The 27,687-nt window shown below is 43.2% G+C and overlaps 2 protein-coding genes across 3 annotated transcripts in view; both read right to left on the bottom strand.

Moving 5' to 3' along the window:
• Trpv1 (transient receptor potential cation channel subfamily V member 1) overlaps positions 1–6,088 on the bottom strand; it is a 50,299-nt gene extending 44,211 nt beyond the window's left edge. For both annotated transcript variants that reach the window (XR_012438784.1, XM_074047175.1), the window contains exon 1: positions 5,951–6,088. The gene's annotated coding sequence lies outside the window, so the exon portion shown is untranslated. The remainder of the gene's footprint in view (positions 1–5,950) is intronic.
• On the bottom strand, positions 697–27,671 carry Shpk (sedoheptulokinase). The gene is made up of 7 exons (XM_020176409.2): positions 27,403–27,671; positions 17,366–17,507; positions 9,132–9,315; positions 8,455–8,607; positions 7,245–7,420; positions 5,951–6,151; positions 697–1,455 (listed from the first exon to the last, which is right to left on the bottom strand). The coding sequence occupies exons 1-7, from the start codon at positions 27,562–27,564 to the stop codon at positions 1,043–1,045; spliced, it is 1,431 nt and encodes a 476-aa protein (XP_020031998.2). The 5' UTR covers positions 27,565–27,671; the 3' UTR covers positions 697–1,042.
• Between the last annotated feature and the right edge of the window lie 16 nt (positions 27,672–27,687).

Genomic DNA, 27,687 nt, shown 5'->3' with positions numbered 1-27,687 from the left:
ATGAAGCACAAGTGAGATCTAGGTGTCCTGCCTGGTACGGCCATATGTGGTTAAATTTCCACCACTAGGGAATGGAATGAACACCATGGCAATTACCCACGTATCCAGGAGGATCAATTCATCCTCCATGCAAGGAGGCCCCAGTGGGACAAGAGGGCCTGTAAGATAAGAGGCTCTCTCTCTGATGCAATTGGTCACATCCCATGCTGAACAGGATGGTGCAGGCCATCATTCAAGAGCTTCAGAACCCTTTGCTGGTCATGCCATCTGCCCATTCTTCCCTGGGATGTGCTTTCCAGCCAGTTATGTTGGAAGGATTTAAGCAGCAGTCTTTCCTGGAAGTAAGAACACATAGCAAGAAGGCCAGCACAGGTCTTTGTCTCTTCATCTGAGCCAGTCTGTGTCACTGTGCAGCCTGCTTCATCTGCCCAGCTAACCTGCTGTAGAGATGACAGTGAGACTGGGAAAAAGGAAAGGAACCTCCAGTCACCAGGTAGCATCCAGTAGAAAAAGACTTTTCCAAAAGTGCATCTGATCCAAATCTAGGCTTCATGTCTCTAAAATCAGTCCAAAAGCTGGACGCAAATCAGGTCTTCTTTGCTTAGTTGGAGTCACAGCCACCAGACTTATTGATGTCTGAAGTCACATTTATTTTGTCTCTACAGATGAATCACAAACAAGACTGCTGATAGGAAACTGTTTCTCTCTCCCTCTCTCCCTCTCTCTCTCTCTCTCTCTCTCTCTCTCTCTCTCACACACACACACACACACACACACACACACACATGCATGCGTGCAATCACATTCACAATTGCAACTGGTTCCAGGTGCTCTCTTTCAGAAGGCACTAATTTGGGTTCTGATTGATGACTCCTGGCTGCATGATTAGAGTGTGCCCTAAAGGTGAGTTCTTGGTCAAGATGGTGCTCTGAAATCTTAAAAGCTGCCTACAGAACTGTCCAGGAAAAGAATGACCCAGAGATCGTGTTGAGAATGTTAATTAGGTAAAATTAACAGCAGTTCTTTAGTTAGAGTATGGTCACTAAGACTCCTTCTGGTTGAGGTTTCTCCACAACATGACCAGAGCTGCTCCAACAGCTGCATCCACATCCTGCCCAAAGGACACAGGCAAAGGGAAGGCCCTCTGTACCTCCTGTTTCAGCACCTCATTCTTGGACAGCGCACTCCCACTCCCCATCACTCGCTCCACTCCCCACTCTTTGAGCTGCTGAAAGGGAAGCATGGAGTGCAGGTTCTGAATGATGCCTCTGCACAGGGCCCGGGTCACATGCCCTAGGGAGAGGTCAGAAGAGGAGATTCTGGTCACAGAGGCCAACTGATCTGGAAGGTGCCTCTCCCCCAACACTGTTGGGGTGATGGTTAGGCAGGTATCTCTCTGCTGTGCAGCTGCCTGGATCATGCGTGAATATACAGTAGATTCTTCCACCTCCAGGCCTGCCAGAAACAGGGAAGATCTGTGTGAGTTCATGCAGCCCCTGGATGAAGGTTGAGATTGTTTAGGATTCTCAGGGGGCAGGAATAGGTAGGTCTATTTGCTGCTTCTCCTCACACTGTGGCTAGAAGCTTCTAGGCTCAGGGACTCACACGGTCTGCCCTGGGTCCTGGGTTATTGTCTCACTGCAGCCTCAGCTAGACAGCAGGAAGATATTTCAAAGTGTTGCAATGAGACCTGACCCTACCTAGCCTAGCCTCTTTTTCTTTTTCTTTGGGTGGGGAGGGGGCAGTGGGAGGGAGCAACACTAGGGTTCAAACTTAGGGCCTCATGCTTACTAGGCAGGCACTCTACAATTTGAGCCACTCCATCAGCCCTGAGCAACTTAACCATGGTAGAGCTTTGGGACCCTTAGTACCAAAGGGACCAAATGCTGGTTAAGAAGCATCATCAAAGCTGCTATTCAAGCCACTGGCCATAGCAATCCCAGGATTCCAGGCTGGTCACAGTCTAGGCTATCTTCATTATATGCATGGAACACCTGAGGCCCAAGGAGAAGTGATGTGTTGGCCCCTGATAGCTGACAGTCCTCCAGAGTCCTGGAGGACTCTACACTATGTTGGCTCTGCATTCTAAAAAGCTTAAATAATAAAAATAATAAATGAAATTTTTGGTGTCAATACACTTTGACCTTATACACTCTGGGGACTAAGATGTAGTTCAATAGCTGAATACTTGCTGAGCATGCATAAACCAAGGCTGTGTTCAGAAGAAAGAAAATAATCACTTTTGTTCTCTAATTTGCCATTAACTGAAGAAAAGTAAACCTGACTTTGATAGGAAGAAAGTTGTTCACACTCAGGGCTCTCTACTAGCAACTGACTGAGCAGCTTTGAAAGCACTGTGGGCCCCATCCCCAGACATTCTGATGGAATTGGTCTGGGCTACAGAAGTTTTTTTTCTTCTTTTGTGGTACTGAGGCTTGACCTCAAGGCTTACACCTTGAGCCACTCCACCAGCACTTTTTTGTGTATGAAGGGTTTTTTCAAGATAGGGTCTCGTGAACTATTTGCCTCGGATGGCTTCAAACTGCAATCCTCCTGATCTCTGCCTCCTGAGTAGCTAGGATTATAGGTGTGAGCCACTAGCACCCAGCTCCAAACTTCTTTTTTAAATGAGAAAAAAATAAGAACAAAAAAGCATAGGAGAAGAAACAACAGGAATGGGAGATTTTGATCCATATTTGTAAGACAAACAGACATGGAATGAAAATTGACTTTTCCAGTTGAGCCAGGGAGCTACCACCTGGGAGTCTGCAAAGGAAAATGCTCACAAGAAGAAGCCATGTCTTTCCTCTTTCATAGGGACTGGAATCTGGGAGGCTCAGGACACTTCAGAAGGCAGAGGAATACCAGAGCTAGAGCCAAAAATACATGAGCCCTTCTGCACCCAGTTGGCCAATACAGCCCAGTTTTCCCTGCTTGGGAGGCCTCCAAGCCATAGGATGCAAAGGTCTAGCCTGGCACCTGCTCCAGATGCTCTGTACACTCTCTAGCCTCATCCCATATCACTCTCCCCAAGAGAATACAGGGCCCATGCATATGGCTCCAGGAACACAGAACCAAGGGCTTCACCGTGTTCAACTTGTTGCCTAGGGCTTGTACCAGCCAACTTCCCTAAAGCTGGTCTAGACCAACACTCTGGCTGCTACACACTACCCCAGTTAAAATATGGTTCCCAAACCAAAACAAAGACTAGAGTTTCTAAAAAGCATTGAGAGAAGTTGTAAGAATTTAAGGTGACTGCTGGGCACTGGTGGCTCACACCTGTAATCCTAGCTACTTAGAAGCTGAGATAGGGAGGATCTAGGTTTGAGTCCAGCCTGGGCAAACAGTTCATTGTGGGGAGCAGATTAAAGCCTATGAGAATTGGACACAAGCAAGGCGAGATGCAGTTAACTGCTTTTACTTGTAGGCCAAGATAGGCACAGCCCCGGCACGAAACAGAAAAAAGCAGAACAGCTGAGTTCAGAGAAGCAGGAACTCAGGTTTCTCCTATTGCAATGTCACATCCCTCCCCATGGCTCCACCCTGTTTGCTGCTATAAAAGACCCCTGAAGGAGGAAGAAGGGCTTTTGCTTTTTGGGCTTTAGGACTTTTTGCTTGGCTTTTGGCTTTTTACGTTGGTGGACTTTTTGCCTTTGAATATTGGGAGGAAGCTTTTACTTTGGGCTTTTTGGTGTGGGAAGCTTTTGGGAGGCAAAATAATTATTGAAGGGAAAATGCTAAAGTGAAAAGGGAAAAAATTGCTGAAGGGAAAAGAACCATTGAAGGGAAAATGCTAAAGAGGGGTTGATAGAAAGTCTGCACCGAGAACTTTAACATAGGCTTCAGAAAGCAAAGCTGAGAAAGAACTGCATACACAGGACTTAGAAAAGCTAAAGCTACAGAAAAACCAAAGAGAACATGGGAGAGTTATGTATATGTAGTTTTTAGGCACTGCTGCTCGTTTGCAAATTTGAACACCAAGGCTTTGAAAGAGCTAAAGAGAGATGGGACAGTGCAAGTCTGGGGGCAAAAGCCTTTAAGAGCAATTAAGCTAAAGATAAGCTAAGAGCAAACATGGGACAGTGCAAGCCTAAGAAAAGAGGTTTTAAACAAGGTTTTAAAGAACTGCAAGGAGCAAGGCCTTAAAGAATCAAGATAGAAAAAAGAAGCAATAAGAGTTGTGCGTCTCCAGCCAAACATACAACACAACTGACCCCAACTTTCTGTCTGTCTGTCTATCCTGTGTCCTTTCTGGTCCAGTAATAACCAAGGAGACAGAGAGAAAACCTCGCTCCAGCAAGGGAGGGAACACGAGAAACAGCGCCCCCTTCAGTTCATCAGACCCCAATCTCCAAAATAACCAGAGCAAAATGGACTGGAGGCATGGCTCATGGGGCAGAGGGCCTACTTTACAAGCATAAAACCCTGAGTTCAAACCCAGCCCCAGCCAAAAAAAAAAAAAAATTTAAGGCAACTACTTGTCAGGACCAAGACTGAGGAATGATGGTGAGACTGATTTTCTCTATAAATCTTCCTTTATTATTGGGTTTTTAAAAATCATATTCTTGGATTGGGGATGTAGTTCATTGATAGAGCAATTTCCTAGCATGTCCAAGGCCCTAGGTTCAATTTCCAGCATTGCAAAGGTAAAAAATAAAAAATAAGCCATGTTCTTGATCTGTACAAGTATACAGTTTCCTTGGAAGGAAACTGTTGGATCAAAAGACATAACGTACATAAATTTCATAGAAGGTTAAGTTGCATACAAATACTAACCTTCAAAGCATTCCCCACTTCATCAAAACAAGAACGATGAATATGCAAATGTGTCTTACAGGAAAGTAAACGAAAGCTGGGGATGTAGCTGTGCAGTAGAGTTCTTGCCTGGCATGCATAAGGCCCAGGGTTCTATCCCCAGCACTGGTAGAAATAAATGAAACATCCCCATTTCTATTAGGGGTAAGAAAAACAGTTTCCTGATGACAGCTCAGTGAAGATTAACAGAGCCAACCCAGTTACACCAGTGTCTGGATAAAGGGTTTGCCTGAAGGCTCTGGTGACTGGTTCTGCAACTTGAAACCTTTTCTGGTTCTTCCAGTGAAGCACCCTGAGAGAACCAGGTCACATGGGTAGAGTTAACCCCTGCCATCTTGACTTTCTGGCTATTCTGAAAGCACTCTCTGCTGCCTGTACCTTGCCTTGTTCCCACATTGTACACTTCCTACAATTACCTGGTTTTAAGCGACTCCAGTTGACCATTGCATCTGATGGTCATGATTTCCCTAGACCTGGACAGCTGACCAGAAAAGTCATTTCTACCTTAAGAATTTGCAGAACAAGCTTCTCTTGGAAGAAGGCAGTTACATGTGTCAATATACGTGCAAAACAGAGGAAGATCTAGTAAATTCTCACCAGGGAACAAAAGAAGGGAGTGGGGGGGGGGGCTTCAGAGTCTCCAGAGAGCCTTCCAAGAAATTGAGATAGGAACTACAGGATTTTATAATATTGTCAATATTATACCAAGAGAGGGAAAGAAGAAGAGAGGGGAAAGGAGCAAGGAAAGTTTTCTTTTTAAATGTTATACCAGGAGCCTTTTGGCTCATACATGCTTGATAATTCTATTTCAGCTATTTGTAGTCATCAGAAGGAAAACCTTAAATGCAAGGGACCCTGGGACTTTCTGGAAGACAAAGTAAGACTGTGGGATCAGAGGAAGTAGGGAAGCTGTTGCAATACTCCACAGCCAAGGTTGGGAGAAGGTGCCCCACCACCTGCCACAAAGACAATAGTAGGCACTGGCACTTTGGGGATAAGATGCAAAGAGGCTGCCAGCTCAGACCCCTAGAGCAGGAAGGAATGTGCTGATTCCAGCTGATCTGAAATGGAACCTAGACACTGCCACAAAGAAAGAATAAGCAGAGAACACACCACTGTGTGGGTCACATCTTACCTAGATCTGCCATCCACTGAACCAACATGTGGACGAATGTGGCCAGCACATTGCCCCCATTGAGCGACGCTGCCACCCCCAGGTAAGTCTTCTTGAAGTATGGGAAGTAAGCGACTGGGGCTGCAGGGTCTGGCGTCTGCGCTGGCTGGAACCCCATAGGCATGGAGGCTGCCAGCTGAACTGAAGTGCTGATGTTAAGAACTGTGGTACAAAGAGAGCAGAGCTTAGGCCTACTGGGCTAACTCGGAAGTCACAAGTCCTAACAGGGCAGTGGGAAAGTGGTTTTAAAAATGTGTCCATAAATTGATACTCCTCTTCTCAAGAAGTAGACCTGATTCTCTTCCTTCTGAGTATGGGCTGCACTTGGTAACTCACTTCTATCAAATACAACGAACAGAAGTAATAGTGTGTGGCTTTAGGAGCCAGTGTGTTTAGGGGCCAAAGTGAAATCAGAATCCAACTTTCCCACCTACCAGGGGTCAGAAGTAATAGCAACAAAAGCAAGTTTTAGTAAGCAAATAACCTTCACTTTCTGCCACATTAAGCCCCTACCATGACTATAAAACAGAAACAACATGCCCCCCCACCTGCCCTCAGGTAAGGGGGTCAACAAGCACTGCCCACAGACAGGTCACAGCTGAGCTAGTTTACTCTGTCTCCTCATGTGATGCTGTCCACCATGACATGATCTAGTAAGAAGGCCCTCACCTTATTAAAAGGTTGCTAATCCCTGTCCTAGACTGCTTCTCACACCTAACTATGATTCTCTTACCCTAAACACCGAAGAGTTTGAACTTCTAAGCAGATCTGACATAACATTCACTGATAAGCACACTACAACAACAGTCCTAATCTACTCTGGTTTTTGTTTTTTTGGTTTTTCCTGTGCTTGGGATAGAACTTAGGGTCTCCAGTTATTCCACCACTTGAGTCACACCCCCATCTCTATTTTCTCCATTTTGGTCATCGCCTTTGTTCCAGGCTGTGAATGGATGGATAGGTGCTACATTCCCCAGTCTCATCATCTAATTTCTTAGTCATGAATTACACAGAAAACAGCCATTGAATCCTGGTCCTAAAGGGGGTGAGCACAGATGGTCAACGCACAGGTATAGAACTCAGCTGCTGGCCTGAAAGCTCACTGAGCAGAGAGATTCACCTGAGGGTGCTTTCCACTTTTACAGACCAATGAGCACCCCTAGGATGCTAAAGCAGCTAAACAACATGTGCTTCTCAGACCCTCACTAAGCTGAGACTTAGGAGACACCAGTATAAGAACAAAAGGAAAACTTACCTGCATCAGTCTTTTGACCCATGCAGGAATAGACAGAGGCCTGTAAATCACCCATGGCCACTCCCACTTGTGCCCCCTTTGGGATTTCAAACCATCCATGGGAAGTTATGCCTGCCACACTGCCTGGTTCAGCAATGTCTGGGAGCAGGTGGACAGGAAAGCCTGAGACTTTCAGTCTGCAAAACAAAAGCAAACACCTGTATTTACCTAAAGCTTCTATTTTTGTTGTTTCCAGGAAATTTAGCAAGAGAAAGTGCTGTAGGTCATATACACAGGAGAAGTGAAGACAGAATCCAGTATTGTTCAGACTTCCTCTTTGACTTTTTTAAAACCATGAGCTTAGTTGTTAAAGATAATGAACAAAAGCTTGGGATTCACTGGGGACGGGGGTGTTGCATAGTTTAAACAACATGGGTTTAAATTAGGATTACAGAAGAGCCCAGATTTCATGGGCATTCTAGCATTCCAGCCCCCTTTGTTTAAAGGAAACATAAACCTTGCAAGGGAGGCAACCAGCACTGCAGTGCAAAGTTAGAGGTGATTAGCATGGTCCATACCAATGTCAAACCCACCAGCCTCTTGAATACCCAACACATCCACCATCAGGGTTAGTGAATACAGGGTTGTCAATTTTATGAAACATGCCAGAAAGTCCTTTACCTGAACTACCTGCTTTATTTCAGAGCTCAGAATTTGGGCCCTGAAGGAAATGAACTTACAGGGCACAGGACTTCTGTACCTGAAAAGGAAATAATTGCTTAAAAAGAACTTAAAAGGCATCCCTCCAGCCTTCTACCTCCCACTCTTATTTTAAAATATATTAAACATAACAAGAAAAAATAAAAAAAAATTAAACAGATAAATCAATGTGAGTCAATGCCCTGTATAGCTATCCTTATCTCAACCAGCAAAAACCCTTGTTCCTTCCTATTATTGCTTATACTCTCTCTACAACAAAATTAGAGATAAGGGCAAAATAGTTTCTGCTGGGTATTGAGGGGGGGAGCGGGAGGGGGTGGAGTGGGTGGTAAGGGAGGGGGTGGGGGCAGGGGGGAGAAATGAACCAAGCCTTGTATGCACATATGAATAATAAAAGAAAAATGAAAAAAAAAAAAAAAAAAAGAAAGTTCCATATGGGAAATCCCCCACTGAAGATCTTCCCACTGGGACACACCCTTCAGCCTGGATCTGACTGAGAGGTTATACTCACATCTCCAAGTTCCAAGTTTGGTTTTGGGTGTTGAAATATCCCCAGCTAGCAGCATTCTGGTCAGACATCAGAGGTCTTTCCAAGCCACACAGCATGGCAACCACATAGTCTTGGATTGTACCAGCTGCATCATAGGACTTGAGGAACTCTGGGCTGCGTTTCACACCAAAAATGATTCAATGCAGTATGATATGGATGCGGAAGTACATGATGTACCTAGCTGTGGGCAGTGGGGACTAGACACAGGGTACCTGGGGTACAGCTACAACTCCACACACTGTTAGCTCATATACAGCTGGACACTCTGAAGTAGGAACTCTCACCCATTCCAAGCAAAGCCATCCCAAGTCAACCTAGGGGAGAGGACTTGGAGGAGGAAGCACAATACTTGGAATAATAGGACATGGTCCCTCTCAGTAGATCTGCAGCCCTGACACTGCTATGGACTCACCTGGCAAGTCACTTCCCTCCTCAACCCTTTCTTTACCCCTTTAGATTAGAATTAGATAATAGTAGAGAGCCCTCTGTAAAATGGAACTATTTTGAACCAAATCTAGGTTTTATGACTGCACCTTGTGCCAGGCCATACTTACTAAGGCACAATCCACAGGAGCTAACCAGTTATAGCTGCAGTCCCTGACCAGCCCTGGAAGTGAATCAAAGAGCAGTTGTCATACCTGTTTTTCAAAAGCCAGAAGATAGTTGCACAGCCAAACCCTGTGGCCACACTGAGATGGGACACTGGCTGCGGCAGAGAAGCCAGGAACCCACTGCTACATCGGCCATCTTGCCATGTGACCAGGTGGCTCACATCTCTGGGCTCAAACACAGGGGCAGCCCCTCTGTCCATCCATTCACAGCCTGGAACAAAGGAGATTACAAAAATGGAAAAAAAGAGGTTCTGGGGGCATGGCTTAAGTGGTAGAGCAGCTCAAGGTTCTGAGTTCAATCCCCAGCACTGCCAAGAAAAAAAGTGGAGAAAAGAACACCCAAGGGGGCACTGACATGTCCTTGAGACTTCTCCACTGGTAAGTTTACAGCACAGATATTTCTACCCTGTGACAATGCTTGGCTTTCACATGGTTCTGATCTCAGAATGGCTGAGTGACCCTAGGCAAGTCACTTACCCTCTCCATATGTCCCACTTCCTCTGTTTCTTTTCATTCATTTTTAAATTGATACTATATTTTGTCCAACCCCATAAAACAAGATGTTTGGCACAGTCTCAAATTTTCTGGTCTCTACCATCCTTCCAACCTTTATCATGATAACACTGTCTAGGCTTGATTCTGGATGGTTACCAAAATATTTTCTTTTCCATTGGTCTTAGCTAATTGACTTTTTATTTTTTGGGGGGCGGGATTTATAGGGGGCTAGCGCTTAAACTGAAGGCCTCTTGCATCTACCACGGAGTGACACCTGCAGTCCCAAGCTGCAAACTTCACTAAGAAATTCAGCCATCCTTGCCAGGCAGTGGTGGCTCATACCTGTAATCCTAGCTTTGGGAGGCAGAGATCAGGAGGAACAAGATTTGAGGTCAGCCCAGGCAAAAAGTGAGACCTTATCTCAAAAATACCCAACACAAAAAAGGGCTGGAAGAGTGGCTCAAGTAGTAAAGTGCCTCCCTAGCAAGTGTGAGGCCCTGAGTTCAAACCCCAGCACCAATCCCCCCCAAAAAAAATTTTAGCCATCTTATTTCTTGTGATATCTTCTGGAACTTTTTCTGCTCGGATTTAGATATTTCATCCAAAATTGTTTCCAAGGCTGGTAGAGTGGCTCAAGTGGTACAGTGCCTTCCTAGAGCAAGTGTAAGGCCTGAGTTCAAGCCCCAGTACCGCAAAAAAAAAAAAAACTGTTTCCGGTATATATCTTTCTGTGGCAAAGTATTTGCATATGCCTCCAAATGTTTTTCATGTTCACATATTTGAATGACAACCTGATCTATTGTAATATTCTAGGATTAATGTTCCTTCTTTTCCAACGCTTAAAAAATCACTATTTGTGGTATATTTCCACAAATTCTTTGATACACCTCCCATTAAGAGGTAACATCTAAATCCTCTTTCCTTGATTATGGGCTGGCCTTGGTGACTTGACCAAGAAAATGTAGAGGAAGTCACAACTTGGGACATCCAAGTTGCAGCTCCCACTGGAGCCTCTCTGGGAGAAACCAGCCTCCTGGTAAAAAGCCCAGCTACCCTAAAGCCACAGTGCCAGAGAGACTACAGGGAAAGGTTACGTGTAAGTCTGGCAGACATTTCTAGAAAAGCCCAGCCTTATAACCTTCCCACCAAGGTACCAGACATTAAGTAAGACCATCATGAACACTCCTGACTAGCCTGTCCACAGATGAAACTAACAAGCAACCTCTATCAATTCCATGTAAAAAAATCAATCAGTTGAGCCCTGCCCAAACTCTGGGCCAAAGATGATGAGGTAAGATAAAGTAGTGGCTATTTTAAGTCACTAAGTTTAGAGAGAATGACACAGCAACAAATAATCAAAATACTGTTCCATTATCGTTTCCATAGTGTTGCTGTCAATCTGCTCCTTACTCTTTTATATCTGATCTTTGGCTCTGTAAGCTCTTGAAATTTTCACTTTGAAATCCTTAGTTCACTGGAACATATCAGCTGTGGATGCTTCAGTCTGTGATATCCCATCTTATTTTGTCAATTATGAGAAATTTTTCTCCATTATTTCTTCAAATATCCTTCTCTCTGCTTTTATTTTTCTCTCTGGGTCTCCAATTATGCAGATTTTAATGCTTCTATTTGTATCCTCACTATCTCTTGACTTTATATATTTTTTTTACTTCTTTATCCTTTCCTTCTTCCTTCCAACAAATCTCCTCAATCTGATCTTTCATTCTCTAATTTGTTTTGCTATTCATTTCATATATTACATTTTTGTTTCAACTAATGTGTCTTTCACACCTCATTTTTTTTGGTTGTTCTTGTTATTTTGTTGTGTCCTTGCTAATATCTTCCTTCAGGATTATTTAGTATATCAAACTAATTTTAAATTCTTAGTTTGTTCCATTCTAAGAGTTCTGCCTCTGATAACCTAGCTCTCCAAATGTCTTGTTATCCTAGCCAGTGAGCTCATTTTCCCCTGCCAACACTAGTTACGCTGCCAGGCAATGTCACTGGGCCTGGCCTTGGTTCATACAAGCCCCCATGAGCTAGGGAAAACTGCATGAGTCTTGCATGGATCCACAGTTACCTCATCACCCACCCCACAAATTATCTCCTCAGGCCAGGACTTCCCATCTCCCTCCCCAAGATAAACAGTACTATGAGGACCCTTAGATTATCGGTCACCAGTCCTATAGTTGGAGGGGAGGCAAGTACTTTTCTCTGCTTCCTTAATTTTATCTCTGAAGACACTTGAGTTCCATCCTATGGGTATGGATCAGGTGACCACAGTGAGCCAGTTTCCCTTATAGCTTGTCCTGCCATAGACAGGGCTGGATGCCTCTTGCCCAGGCCCAAATCATCAACCCATGCACACCAACACAAATGAGTCTTATCACCCCAGATTGTGCATGTTGATTCCCCTTTTCTTTGTGTTTTTCTTCTTACAATTCCTCTGAAACCAGTCACGGGAACAAACCTGGTGGTCACGCTAGCTCAGCATCTTGATGGCAACTGTTTCTGAAAGTCCAGATGCAGAAAGCACTTAGAACTCTTGATCCTAGTGGTTCTGCCACTTTTCTCTCAGGCTAGCAGTAATGAGAAGGGTCAGAATTAAGGTTATAGTTAAGAGTTGTGTGTATTTTATGTACGGTTGTGTGCTAAATGATTTAGGATATATAAATCACTTAAAACAGTACCTGGTACATAGTGAGCACTCAGTACAAACTAGTAAAGATGATGATGTAGTGATGATGATGATAATAAACCTTTAGCTTCAGTTATAGTTTGGAATTGTTTCCCAAAAACCCATATATTAAAAGAATGGCCCCTGGCTTGGTGCTATTGGAACATGATGGAAACTTTAAGAGGTAAGGCCTAGTGGGAGGTCTTTAGATCACTGGGACTGTGCCCTCAGAAGAACACGTGGTTCACCAGTTTCTTTCTCTCTCTTTTCTACTTCTTAACTACAAGGTAAGCAGTTTTGCTCAACCTTGTGCTCCCACCATGATATGCTACCCCAGGCCCAAAGCAATGAGGAAGTGAAAATCTGGCTCCCACTGCAGAAAGGTGCTGCCCTCAGCTGAGCAGGGCAATGCCATGGAAAGCTGTTTCATGGCTGTGTCTGATTTCAGACCCCAAGTTTGGGAGCCAAGGTAAATCATGTTTTCCTATAAATTTGTTCACCAAGAACCAAAGAAAGCCAGGTGCCAGTGGCTTACTCCTGTAACCCTAGCCACTCAGGAGGCAGAAATCAAGAAGATCATGGTTCAAACCCAGCCCAAGCAAATAGTTCTCAAGACCCTATCTTGAAAACACCCAACACAAAATGGGCTGGCAAAGTGGCTCAAATAGTAGAGCACCTGCCTAGCAAGTATTAAACCCTGAGCCAAACCCCAATACCACCAAAAAGCAAAGAAAGAAAGTTGTAGGCCATAAATCATCCATCCATTCATTCTTTCATGCATGTGATTCTTATTCTACTTCTCAATATCTCTACAGCTTTTTTTAATCCCTTTATCTGCTTCCAAAACACTTTTAACTCTATTTTAAATTTTTTCTGTGTTTTCGTTTTTAATTGCTCCTGAAACAAGATGCAAGACTCTGGAAAACAATGGACTCTTCCCAGTTCCTCTAACAAGCCAAGTGTCTACTGGTAACATTCCAAGAGCTCTATCCAGGTCTTAGAGGAAGGATCTTGAGCTGTGAACAAGACTTTGACCCTTGAAGAACATAAGCCCTGTCTTATTTAATGCCTATTTGAAGACATCTCTCTCTCTCGTTTTATCTGCATCTGCCCAAGACTTTGATCTCAGATCAAGGAGTATAGATGTCACTTGTGGTCTACTTGCAGGCCTGGGCTCAGATCTTGTCCTGCAGAAACTTTAAAACAGAAAATCAAATTTAAGCCTCTCTTTTAAGAGTTTTTTATTTTACTTTTTTCTTTTTTTAGCACACAAAGGTGTTTCATTGTGATAATTACAGATATGTACTGTGTACTTTGAACAAATCTACCCCCTCTATTATATTCTCTTAACCCCTCCCCCAAATAGACTGGGGTTTGAACTCAAGGCCTGGTACTTACTAGGCTGTACCACTTGAGCCACACCTCCAGCCCCCATTTGAATGAAGGGGTTTCATTGTGTTATTTACATATATGCATATAATGTACTTTCATCAAATTCACCCTGTCTATATTAGTCTTTCTTAACCCCTTTTTCTCTTCCCTTTCCTTTTCTAACAGTTTTAAAGTGGGTTTCATTATACTATTTTCATACATATATAGTGAATCTATCAGATTCATTCCCTGTGATTCCATTTTAATTTTCTTGAACTATAATTTTGTTATAAAACAAAAATAGAGTGCTTACCATGTACCAGGTATTATTCAAAGCACTTAAAAATATTAATTTAATCTACATAACTTCATAAAGCAGGTGTATAATTATCCCCACATAGGAAAAATGAAGAAAACACACTTAAGAAAAATGAAGCAGGAAGTTCATTGTTTGTATTTCAAATGTTACCATCCGACAAAGCTAAAAAGTGGTAGAAACAGGATTCAGATCTAGGCAATCTGTCCTAGAATCTGACCCAATAGGTATCTCATTTTCTTTCTATCTTTCTTCCCTTCTTCCCTTTGGTAAAGAATTGCCATATTTTTAAGTTTTTAATGACACATTGATAAATGTGTGCATTCTTAATATAAAATCTTCAACTATTACAGATAAAGCAAAGGTACTGCTTGTCCATCCCCCACCCTCCTTACCCCTATCAGCACTTGCTGGATAACTGTTCAGTTCCTACACTCATACTACAAATTTTGTTTTGTTTAATTGATAAGGGTATGGAGTTTTTAGTATATTTTGTAACCAACAGTATTGTACTATATTTATTGTTGCCCAACAAAATGTTCTTGAGTTCTTTATATGTCAATATGCTTGAATGTATCTTATCCTTTTTAACTACTGTCTGCCTACATTTATTTAGTGCATCCCCACAGGTAAATGTCAAATCTTCACTCCTCTAAGTGAAGATGCAGTGAGGGACCACGTCCATGATGATGCTTCCTCCTGCACATATATATTAGAGTACTTTTCCTGGACAGATTCCAAGTCATATAACTCCTGAGTCACAGCAGCTACCTTATTTTAAATCGGCCTTGCCAAAGTGCCCTCAAAAACAACTATACTAATTTACTCAACCAGCATCATTATTTTAAAGAACCAGTTTTCCACCCCATTTGACAGCACTTGGCATTCCCAAATTTTTTTAGTTTTCCCAGCCAATGGGTGAGAAATGGTTTCTTGTTGTTGTCATCTGTACTTCCTTAATTACTAATGACACTGATCATCTCCTGACATGTTTGTTAGCCACAGTATTTCCTCTTCTAGAAACTGCCTGTCCTTGGCTCGTCCTTCCTTGTTATTGCTTCTCTGTTTTGATGTCTGTTCTTCATGTATCCAAAACTGACAGATATTTTCTTCCAGTATAATGCTCACCTTTTAGCTTTGCTTTATAATCCCCATTTCTCTCCTGCTTTTACTGAGCCTATAAATGGAATCTGAAAACAGGTGTAACCACAGTCCTCTCAGAAAATGCTAATCACTCCCTCTTCTCCAACTTATTCTCCTGTGCCCTCATTGAAGCACTTACATCTCCACTCATGCTATGAATGCCTAACTATTGGCTATGTTCTGGAAGGTACAAGCTTCATCCACTCACTTCTATATCTCCCTCAGGGCCCACACAAGCCTTTATATGTTAAAGGCACTGAAACCAAACTGAACTGAGGCTGCCCCTAAAAGCGGCATAACTTGATGCCAAATCTCCTTTCACTCAGCTCTCCTAAGCAGGAATCATCATCATCATCAAACAGTGGCTATCCTCCTGCTTCCCAGAAACAGAAAACAAAACAAAAGACAGCAGACTAGCTCAATGAAATATTAAGGAGCTCCTTCCAACCATGCAGCTGATGGTTTCTGTGGTTGGTACAGAGTCCAGGAGATGCACATAAAGGAAGGCGTGTGATCAGACCACAATCATCAGATCTCTGCTGTCCTCCTTGGGAAGGGTTTTAGTATTAAAAGGACATTTATTCTTGTTCATGAATAATTAAGGAGTTGAAAAGGCTTTTACAACCTCAACTCCTTCCAAGAGGAAGAGGTCAGCTCTGGTGCCCAAATCAACCTTCTGCTCCTGCCACTGCTGAAGCCAAGCAGTGCCCATCATCCCAGCTAGCCTGACAACAGGCAGATGAGGAAGCAGGAGGAAAAGAACTTGTGAAGCCTTCCTCAATTACCTAGCCCCTTCCAAGGCAGTGATTAAAGAATCACATCACTGGACACCAGTCACACTGACAGGCAAGTCACCACTTGCTCAGTTAAGAGGGCTCTGAGTCATTGGCTCTCCAGGCAGAAAGGGGTAAATACAATGTTCACATCCTCTTAACTACATTAGTCTAAAGTAACCATCTATCCTCTACTTGAAACACCTGCACTCAGCCAGATGTGGTGGTGGTTCATGCCTATAGTCCTAGCTATGGGTGGGGTGAGACCCCCCCCATCTAAAAAAATTTTTTATAAAAGAATCTACCTACACTCAAGTGTTGCTGATATGTTGAAGCCAGTGATAGGTTCATAATACTACTCTTCCCATTTTATGTTTATATAACATTTTCTATAATTAAAAAAAATTGGTCTGGCATGGTGGCTCACATCTATAATCCCAGCACTTGGGAAGTAGAAGCAGGAGGATCTTAAGTTCAAGGCCAGCCTGGACTACACAGTGAGTTCTAGGCCAGTTTGGGCTATAAGACCCTATCTCAAAACCACAATAACAAAAAAAAAAATGCAATATCTACTATAGCAGAGCTTGTGACTTCCTATAGGAGTCTTATCTTTCCTTGGATATTCTCTTGGGAAGTCCTTCCCCTTTTCTGGGCCATTGGACCCTCCTGTAACTCTGGTCCTCTTAGAGGCCTTTAAAGGCTCAGTATCTGAATTCACACAGACCTGGGTTCAAAAGCCAGAATTGCTACTTGCTGCCACATAATCCTGAGCACACTGTTCTAACCTATTGAACTTCAACTCCTCATCCGCACAATGATGATAATTACCTTCAACCTAAAGTGTTGGGGAAAATTGATGAGACCATACAGGTAATGTCTATAGCTCAGCACCTGGCAATAAAGTGCTAGCTGTTGTATTCCTTCTCCTTCTGGGGGACGAGAGAACAGGTCACCATCACTATACTGAGGCAGACCTTCATCAGATGACCAACTAAGTAAAGCTTTGCAACTGACCTCTTAAAGGGATTACTTGCTGTTAATGAACAAACACCAATACCTGTGATTATGTGAAGAAAAAAACTTATGCCTAAATTCCAAAGTTTCCTCTGTGTCTTGGTATCTCTTACAGTTACAAGCAATTGCTTGGTGGCCAGTACTAATGTTCTGAGACACCGGCACAAATAAAGAGAAAGCTGTGGAAAATCCATTCCACTGAGTTATACAGAAGGATCAAACAAGACTCCCTTTCCCTCTTGCCTGCTCATGGAATGTGCTGATGACGTTGTGAGTGGATAGTTCATTTTGTCATCACACATTTAAACCAGACAAAATGTACACAAAATGCAAGAAGCTGCATATGCTATTTCACTCTGAGAAGCAAGACACTATTCCCATGGCAGGATAACCTGACACTGCTCAGCCCTTCACAGCCTTGCTCTATAAGTGAATGTCAGCAGCATGTGATCATTCCCCAAACCTAGCATACCTTGGCATGTTTTCCAAAACACTACACCATGCATTTGTCCAGACACTCCAATGGTCCTGACCTTCCGGAGTTGATCCTGGGGAAGGGCTGCAAGGCACTCGTTTAGTGCCTGGATGATTTTACTCACATCCTGCTCTCGTCCCTGAAAATAAAACAGGGCACAGTGGGCATGAGAGGATAAATATGCAGGCAGAGGAGGGCAGGCCTCCAGGGATTTCCTGAAGGGCGGGCCATCCTGCTAGGTCCAACAAGGTTACTTCCAAGACCTGATGAGAAGCCTCGAGGGTGAGATGTGGCACCTAGGGTTTCCTGTCAGCTCCAGCAGGCTTTGAGTGGGACTGTCTAACAAGGGCCCACTCCCGACCTTCACAGATAAGGTGCTGCTGTAGACAGGTTCAGCAGATGACCGAGGCTTGGCCCACCACTATGGGTCAAACTGAGCTGAGACAACATTGCTCCACACTATTAGTAGGAGAAATAAGAGAAGAATCCTCTTGTCCACCCCTGTACCCCTGGACAATGCAGCAGGGAAGAGCTTGATAGGTATAGGGGCAAAGGAAAATTTTCCCTCCGCCCCGGTTCACTGGAAATGTATTAACTAGGAGACAAGGCACAATGTGCAATAGACATAGCAGTGTGATTACCCACAGGCCCAACATAATTCTGAAGCTCAAATACCCCTTTTCTAAAGAGAGAAAGGAAGGGAATAATGAGGAATGGGGACAATTTTAAGAAGACTTAAATGATAATTAGGGAGGGAAGGAGACAAATTAGCTTCTGGAATTTGAGCCCCAGGGACAGACATTATCCTGTGAGGGAAGTCTATCCAGGTGGGTTACATTCCTCAGTCTTGTTTTCTGAGATGCAAAATGATATTTTGGGTGGGGATGGAAGGCAATTCTATTCCCTCTGAAGTCTGTGTTTTTGGGAGGAAGGATGGGGTGGATAAAGTCTAGTTATGTTGTCCAGGCTATCCCTGAACTTCTGGGCCTCATCGATCCCCCTTACTTCTCCCGAGTAGCTGGGATGACAAGTGCATTTCCTGGCTTGCAGTCTAGCCTTAATGCATGCAAGGGAATTCAAGAGAAATCCTATTTGCTTGAGTGGGAAAAGCAAGATAAGGTTAGAGGGATCTTGATTCTGAACCTGTTTTTAGGCCTTTTAATTTCCCTTAAATCAAATTGCTCGGCATGCCAAAAAATGCCATATGGGGGAGGAGTAATTGTTCTTTAAGCCCCAACACAGGAAACACACAGTCAAGAAAGGCCCAAAAGACTAAAGAACTCTGAGATGAGTCCTAGTGTGCTCACATACAGGTGGTAGTTTGCCCTGTGGCAGGCATTTCCTGAGTGCTGGGACAGCCAGGCACTGGACTTGAAACCAAAACCTCCTTGGTAAAGAGGAAGCCAAGAGGGCATTCAAGCACAATGTTGATAGGCTGGGCTGAGTGACTGGGTGGCAGGAAAGGAGGGTGAAAGAAAGGAGAGGCTAGGACCCAATTCCAGCCACAGGAAGAGGGGCTCTTCCTGAAGGTAATGGATGCCTCCAGGTGTTCTTAAAGAGAGTAACAACATCAGAGCTGTTTTAAGATAAAGTGGCAATGGCATCAATGACAGAGAGAACTGCTGTATAGAGAGATTTTTCAGGGGTGAGAAGAGATTGAAGAAGTCAAGACCATATTTTTCTGGGAACCTTTTCTTCTAACTTGAAAACTGCCTCTAAGCAGAATAATCTTGAAAGACAGTCCCAGCCAGGTACTGTCATACCAGTACTGGGGAAGGGGGAGCTAATACAGGAGAATCGCTTGAGCCCAGGAGTTGGATATCAGCCTGTAACATAGTGAGACAAAAAATAAAGAATTAAAAATAAAGGGGCTCTTACTTTTAAAAAGAAAAGAAGACAGACTGAGGGCTCAGTGGTATAGTCCATGCTTAGTATGCTCAAGGTTCAATACGCAACACCAAAAAAGAGACAAAGTCATAAAAGGTAAGCAGAATTTAACCCATTATCATATTAATACCTATAAGAGTTACGTGATCCTAAGATCAAGTAATAATGTGAAAAGAACACAGGATTCGAACAAGTTCAAATTGGGTCTTTGACATCAGATAGGGAAAACATATTTTGATATCTTACAGCTAAAGAAATGCCAACTCTGGATGGGGCAAGGTGGCTCATGCCTATAATCCTATCTACTCAGGAGGAAGATATCAGGAGGATCATGGTTTGGGCCAATCCAAGAAAAAACATTAGTGAGACTGCATCTCAACAAATATGCCAGACATGGTGCACATCCCTGTTATCCCAGCTATGCCGGAGATTGTAAGTAAGAGGATCACTGACCAACCTTGGCCATGGGCAAAAAAGCAAGAGTATCCAAAAATTAACAAAAGCAAAAAGGATTTGGCTCAAGTGGTAGAGTCCCTACCTAGCAAGCATGAGGGCCTAAATTCAAACCCTGGTACCATCAAAAAGATAAGTAAAATAAAATACTAACTCTGGGACTGAGGACACAGCTCATTTGTAGAGCATGCACAAGGCCCTGGGCTGGATCAAGAAAGGAGGGGACACTCCAATTAAGTGGGAGACTGAGATTCGGAGGACTGTCATTTGAAGCCAACTTGGGCAAATAATTTAGGAGACCCCCATCTCCAAAATAACCAAGTCAAAATGCACTGGAGGTGTGGCAAATGGTAGAGAGCCTACCTTGCAAGTGTGAAGACTTGAGTTCAAACCCCAGTCCCACAAAAAAAAGCAGTACATCCAAAGAGATAGAAGTTACCAATTTGACTCAAAATAGGCAATGATGAGACACAAACCTAAAATATCCGGGCTTTGCTGGGGGCATGGCTCAAGTGGTAGAGCACTTGCCTAGCAAGCATGAGGCTCTGAGTTCAAAACCCAGCACTGACAAAAAAAATCCAGGCTCTGTGACCACCTTATCCTTAAAGTATTAAGTCCCCATTGGCGATTATAAATAGGACTCTAGGGTTCCACCCCACACCAGTAGGGCCTAGAACACTAGGGGTCATCCTCACATGCTTTCTTAGCAGTAGTGCTGGGGCTCAGAAAACAGTACTCCTCCAAATATGGGTTGTTGGGTTTTTTTTGGCATACTGAGTAATTTGATCTAAAGGAAATTAAAAGGTCTTAAAAGTAGGTTCAGAATCAACCCTCTAAATCTTAATAAGCTAAAAAGGCTGCCAGAAAATATTCAATGGGAAAGCAACACAGCTGGCATCATTGTTTTCTCTGTGAATAGGTAAATTTCAAAGTGCAAAAATCAAAAATTAAACATGTACAGGTTTAAAAGAATCATACCTGTGCTATTAATATTTGTACTTGAGTAATGGGGTACTTAGTATTTTAAGTAGATTTATAAGTTTAAGAGAATCCAGCCCAGGCTACTTTTGTAACTATAATTTAAAATGTGAAACTGAGTAATTGATCTAGATTTGTGATTATAAATTTAAATCTCACTACATTTATAAAAAGAATTTGAAACATATAAGAACATTTACATTTTCTTGGCATAGATTTAATTTATTTGATTTAATAAGCATTAAGTAATGCTGGAGGCTTAGCTCATTGGTAAAAAGCCTGCCAAGCATTCTCAAAGCCCTGGGTCCCATCCCCAGCACAACAAAGAAAGGAGGGGGAGGAGAAAGGGAGGGGAAGGGAGGGGAGGGAGAAAGAATTACTTCAGCATTCTGAAAATATTTAAGTCAATTTGTGAAAATAAGGAAAAAATCATCATGAAAACAACACTGAAAGAGCTTTCAACATGTCAGAAGGTCATTAGGAAGCAGAGCTTACACATGATTTAAATTGCTGCTTGGTGGCTCAGCAACTAGAAGGGATCAACAAATGGAACTGAATGAAATTAAAAAGCTTCTGCACAACAAAAGAAATGGTCTCTAAATTAAAAAGGCCACCCACAGAATGAGAGAAAATCTTTGCTAGCTATACATCAGACAAGGGACTGATAACCAGAATATATAGGAAGCTCAAAAAACTACACTCCCCCCCCCAAAAAATCAATGACCCAATGAAGAGATGGGCAAATGAACTGAAGAGAGCTTTTCAAAGGAAGAAGTCCAAATGGCTAAAAAAACACATGGAAAAGTGCTCACCATCCCTGGCCATAAAGGAAATGCAAATCAAAACCACACTAAGATTCCACCTCACTCCTGTTAGAATAGCTACCATCAACAACAAATGTTGGCAAGGATGGGTGGAATGTAAGCTAGTACAACCACTATGGAAAACAATAGGGAGACTCCTCAAAAAACTAAACATAGATCTGCCATACGATCTAGCAATACCACTCCTAGGGATATACCCAAAGGAATGTGACTCAAGTTACTCCAGAGGCACCCACACACCCATGTTTATTGCAGCGCTATTCACAATAGCCAAGCTATGGAAACAGCCAAGATGTTCCACTACCAATGAATGGATCAAGAAAATGTGGTATTTATACACAATGGAATTTTACTCAGCCATTAAGAAGAATGAAATTCTGTCATTCCCAGGTAAATGGATGGAACTGGAGAACATCATCTTAAGTAAAGTTAGTCGGGTTCAGAAGGCCAAAAGCTGCATGCTCTCCCTCATATGCAGATTGCAGACTCAAAACAAGTGCAGCAATATTATGGGACACAGGTCAACACTAAGGGGAGGCTGTGCACAGGAGGGATAGGACAAAGGAAGAAAACCAAAAGCTTGAATGTGGTTTATGTGCTGATGGTACAGTAATGAATACAGAAATCTTAAACTGGCTGGGGTCACCATGGGAAGTGGACTAGGGAGAAGTGAAGATAACTGACAGAGATGAACCAATTGGGGTTGCATACATATATGCATGGAAACAACACAAGGAAACGCCTTGTGTAACTATCTTTATCTCAAACTAACAAAAATGCCATGTTTCTCTATTTTTTGTTTTTTCTTCTACAAAATTGAAGAACAGGAGGGCAGAACAAGTTCAGGAGGCGGGGTGAGTAACGGGGTGGGGAAGGGGTATGAGGATGAATACAATGCAAATAATGTATATACATTTATGTAAATGCAAAAGTGATACCTGTTGAAAATGTTCCAGGAATCAGGGGAGGGGAGATGAATTCACCCCCTCCACTGCTCTCTTTCAAGTATGATATATTTGATATATCGTAAGAACCTTTGTAAATGCTACAATGTCCCCTCACCCAACACAATAAACAAACAAATAAACTGCTGCTTGAGGTTTGAGCCTTGGTCACCTTCCTCCTTTGACTGTGGTCTCTAGAACAGATAATTACAATAAGCCCAGAGACTTGAGACACCTATTGAGAGGTTACTGGGCTCTTGGCTTATGGACATTTTTACTAAATACATACATTCTTTTCTTTATCGTCTACTCCACACATAACCCCTGTCATACAACACTTGTTCTTTCTCAATTGCATTAGAAATTGCCTACAAAAGAATCTTTACTGCTTGCCCATTGAAGTTCCCATCTTCCCTGACTTCTGAACCTGTGTCTTCAGAACTGCATCCCCAAGACCCCAAATAAAGGGCTTTTATTTTTGCAGTTTCAGAGGGTTTGGTTTCGTTTGTTTGTGTTTGTGTGTATATGTGTGTGTGTGCGCACACACACATGCCCTTGCACATGTGTGCTAGGGATTAAGTACAGCACGAGCTCTACCAATGAGCTATACCTCCAAGCCAGTTTCTGAAATTGACTTTTTGACAAACTGTAATACCTAAACCAGAAAATAAGTAAAATGTATAATTGCATTTTAAAACATCTAAAGTGCTCATTGGAAGAGCATTTGCCTAGTATGCATGAGGAACTGGGGTTTGATCCCCAGTACTATACACACACACACCCAAAAAGCTTTTTAAAATAAATAAAAATCAAATATTTGAGGAATTTTTTAATTAGCTAAAATGATATTGAATATTGTTCAAAGACCATTAGAAATGATGGTTCAAATGTTAGACGTTTTAGCCTGGTATGGTGGTGCATGTCTCTAATCCCTGCACTCAGGAGCCAGAGGCAAAAGGATCTGGAGTTCAAGGCCAGCCTTGAATACAGTGAAATGCTGTTTCAAAAAGAAAAAAATACTAGACTTTTTATTTTGATTTGTTTTATTGTGGTGCCAGGAGTCAAACCCATGATCTCAAGCCTTTTAAATAAGCATTCTATTCCACCTAGCTTGCTCTCTCTCACTCTCTCATTTTGTTTTGGATTTTTTTGTTGTTGTTAGGTTTCTTCTTTTTTTAATGTTACTTATTAATAGAATGACCTTTGTGAGTTAAATTTAAAAGCTTAAGTAAGAATTCAGTGTTCTGAATTTCATAAATGGAATACTTATTTTTACTTCATCCAAAATAAGCTATTTCTGGCACACAAAAATCACCTCAAGACACAAAACAAACTAGCCTTTAACAACTATAAGGATCCCTGGGAAGGTCAGAGAAGGGAAAAAAAAAAGGCTCAGTTCTCAATAAATGGTGATTCTTTGAGGAAGTAAAAAAGCTTACAGGTAGGAAAGCACCCAAAACCTGAACCCTGAGGTCCCTTGGTTCCCTCCAGGGAGTGCAGTCTTCCCTTCCCTAACTGTAAAATACATAGTTAAAATTAATTTCACTGTTTTCTTTTACTTTTTTTTCAGTAATGTGGTTTGAACTCAGGACCTCATGCTTACTAGGTAAGTACTCTATCCTTTGAGCCACACTCCCAGTTCCTTTGCTTTTAGTTTATTTTTTAGGTAAGCTCTCACAATTTTGTCTGGGCTTACTTCATACCTCAACCCTCCTAGAAGCTGAGCTTACAGGCATGTTGCTTCATTTTACTTCTTTTACTATGGCTAGTCAAAAATTAAATTGTTGGGCTGGTGTAATGGTTCATGCCTAGCAAGCATGAGACCCTGAATTCAAAGCCCAGTGTTGCCAAAAAAGAAAAAGAAAACTTGAAACTTGCATGTGTGGTTCATATTTGTAGCTTGCACTTGTGTTGGACAGCACTGGTTTAATGAGTGCCCACCATGTGCTGCCTCATCCCAGGACAGAGGAGCCACTGTTTAAAATAGGCCAGCTGTGTGGATGGAAACTGTGGAGGAGGGAAACAGGCCACATGGGAGTGAAGACAAAGTGGCAGTGTTGAGCAGTTAGTTCAAGCCTTAGGGGTATGATCAGAGGGACAGACAATGGGCACATCCACAGTATAACAGGAACAGTTGTTTTGTTCCACCATGTCTTAGTTTGGCATATCAGTCACTCTACACCTAGATCAAATCCCAAATCTTTTTTTTTTTTTTTTGGTACTGGGATTTGAACTCAGGGCTTATACCTTGAGCCACTCCACCAGCCCTTTTTTGTGATGGATTTTGTCAAGATAGGGTCTCACGAATTATTTACCCAGGCTGGCTTCAAACCACAATCCTCTTGATCTCTGCCTCCTGATAGTTAGAATTATAGGCGTGAGCCACCAATGCTTGGCCAAATCTCCTATCTTTAGAGCTGAAAAAAATGCTTAGAAACTCATTCAAACCCACTCCTTCCTAGGCTCCTTTCTACAGATGAGGAGACTAAAACCCAGTAAAGACAAATAACTGAGAAAGGAACACAGAGCTTTCCTCAAAAACTTTGTTTTAGGGGCTGGCGGTGTGGTTGAAGCAGCAGAGCACCTGCTTTGCAAGCATGAAGCCCTGAGTTCAAAACCAGTCCCACAAAAAAAAAAAGAAAAAAGTATTTTAGCCAGGTGCAGTGGCACATACCTTTGATCCCAGCATTCCAGAGGCTGAGGCAGGAGGATCACAAGCCCAAAGCCAGCCTGGGTTACACAGCAAGACCCTGTCTCAAAAAAAGGAAAATCCCTAAAAACTACTGATTTTCCAAATAGTTACCATGCTTGACCATAGTGTACATAGTACTTATGATAAATGAAAACTATGGACAAACTTTTCATAAGGAAAGGACATAGCAATGGGCATTTTATAGACAGGTGATTTTCGCTTGGGGGTGATTTGGTTCTCTAGAGACATTTCGCAATGAGGACACATCTATCACATCTGGGAAGGGGAAGTGCTATTCACATCTAATGGATTGAGGCAGGGATGCTGCCAAACATTCTACAGTGCGCAGAACAGCCCCCACAACCAAGAAATAGGTAGCCCAAATGTCAACACTGCCAAGGCTGAGAAACATGCTCTAGATGAATCACAGCAATGTTGTTTGTCCCAGAGCAAAGCTCATTTGTAAATGATATGGGGAGGCAATAATTACCCTTCATTGGACAGGTGTGACATGCTGGGTGCACCTGTAAGCAGAAAACAGCCTGCTGGATGCTGGGAGAAGTGAGAGAAATTAGTTTCCAAGAAGTGGCCCTGGACTGGGAATGTAGCTCAGTAGTAGAGTGCATGCTTGCCTACCATGCAGAAGCATGGAGTTCAATTCCCAGCACTGAGAGAGAGAGAGAGACAGAGAGAGAGAGAGAGAGAGAAAGTGGCTTTATTTCAAGAGAAAAGGGCAGTGCCTAAGGTCACTGTCCTGTAATCCCAGCTCAGCTGCTCACCCCCACAGGGTCAGAGCCAATTTAGCCTCCATTTTATAGTCCCTGAAGTGAAATAATCATTCTAAAATACCCTGAGGCCCAATCAAACTAATTTTGAAGGCCTCTATGAAAATGCAAAGTGCTCCTGAAATCTTTATCCTCTGAAATGCTTCCCAGCAAGATGGATTCTGCACCCTAAAGAACTGAGTCCACATATGTGGCAAGAGCTTATGAAAAATAAAGCTCTTGGGGGTGCAGTTTGGACCAGAAAAGTCAAGATTTGTGGCTGCAAGAGGCCTTTGAGGCCACCTATATCAACTCAAAGGGCAAAGTCAGAGGTTATACAGAAAAATCCTTGCTACTAATTTCAATTGTCAATTGACTGGACATAGACAGTTTTCAGGAAACAAACAGGACCCAGGTCTGAGGACATCCTTTCTGAACCCACCCACATCTTCCAACATAGCCCATTGTCCTAAAATTCTCCCTTTGTTTGGACTCAGGGCCTCATGCTTGCTAGGCAGGTGCTCTTACCGCTTGAGCCACTCCAGCCCTTTTTTGTGTTGGATATTTTCCAGATAGGGTCTGGGGAAGTATTTGACCCAACTGGCTTCCAAAGCCAATCCTCCTGATCTCTGCCTCTTTAGTAGCTAGGATTACAGGCGTGAACCACCAGTGCCCAGTTGAAATTCTCCTTTTATCTTGTAGCTCTCAGGAGCCACTGATTCTAAGTGTATAGTTATGAATCTGATTCTTTTTTTTTTTTTTCCGGTGGCACTGGGGGTTTGAACTCAGGGCCTCCTGCTTGCTCTAAGCAGGTGTTCTACCACTTGAGCCACTCCACCAGCCCTGAATCTGATTCTTTAAAAAAAAAAAAATTTTTAATCAACTTCTCTCAGTGTCTTCCTATCTGATCTGCTTCTTTTCTCCGGGGTGTCTCAGCTTTGGGGTCTGGGGGACGTTGGCTAACCAAATGAGTTTTTCAGTTCACATTGGCTTCTAAGGAATGAGAGGAGCCAATTAGGCCTGATTCTGCATCAGATTTCTGGAGGATAAACCCAGACTCTGCCTGGGGTACAAACTGACTCCTGAACTCTGACCGCACAGAGCAGATAAAGAGTTACAGAGAAGCTGCAAGAGTAAAAGGGAAGTCTGTGGTTACTTCACACGCGCAGGACCATTTCAATCAGGTCAAAGTACAGAAAGTGGAGGGCAAAGAGAATAGTGATGCAGCGCTATGGGTTGAGCCCCCAGAGGAAGCCAAAAAAAGGGGAAAGCATTGCCAGCAGGTAGCAAAACTCCTGGAAGAAAACCTAAACGCTTAGGCAGAGCTGCAGCAGCCCAGGAGACCTCTAGAGGAGACCAAGCAGGTGGAGGTCAGACAGGCCAGAGCAGTCAGGGGGACATCTTTGCGGAAGGGGACTGCCAGGGAGTATTTCTTGGAGAAAAGAGGTGTCAGGAGGCTCCTGGGGGCTGTGGCTCCAGGGAGCTGCCTCACCTGGGGCCCGGCAGCCGAGCTCGCGGCCTCTGCCCGCGTAGCCCGGGAGCAGCTGGCCAGGACCATGAACCCGCGTGGGTGGCCGGGTGCGGCCTCCAGCAAGGCTGCCTTCACAGACGTGGTGCCCAGATCGATGCCGAGAGTGACAGACCGCGCAGCCATGGCAGTGGTGACTAGCGCAGCTCAGGTTAGCTACCAGCTGTGGCTACTCACTCTACCTTCACCCCGGAGGGCGGCTTGGGGGCGGAGCTTCCCTACCAGTCTTTCAGCCACACCCAACATGGC

This window comes from Castor canadensis, chromosome 11 (genome assembly GCF_047511655.1).
Source record: "Castor canadensis chromosome 11, mCasCan1.hap1v2, whole genome shotgun sequence".
In the NCBI taxonomy this organism is placed as follows: domain Eukaryota; kingdom Metazoa; phylum Chordata; class Mammalia; order Rodentia; family Castoridae; genus Castor; species Castor canadensis.
The sequence above is the reverse complement of the archived record's forward strand: the minus strand, read 5'-3'. Positions and strand labels throughout refer to the sequence as shown.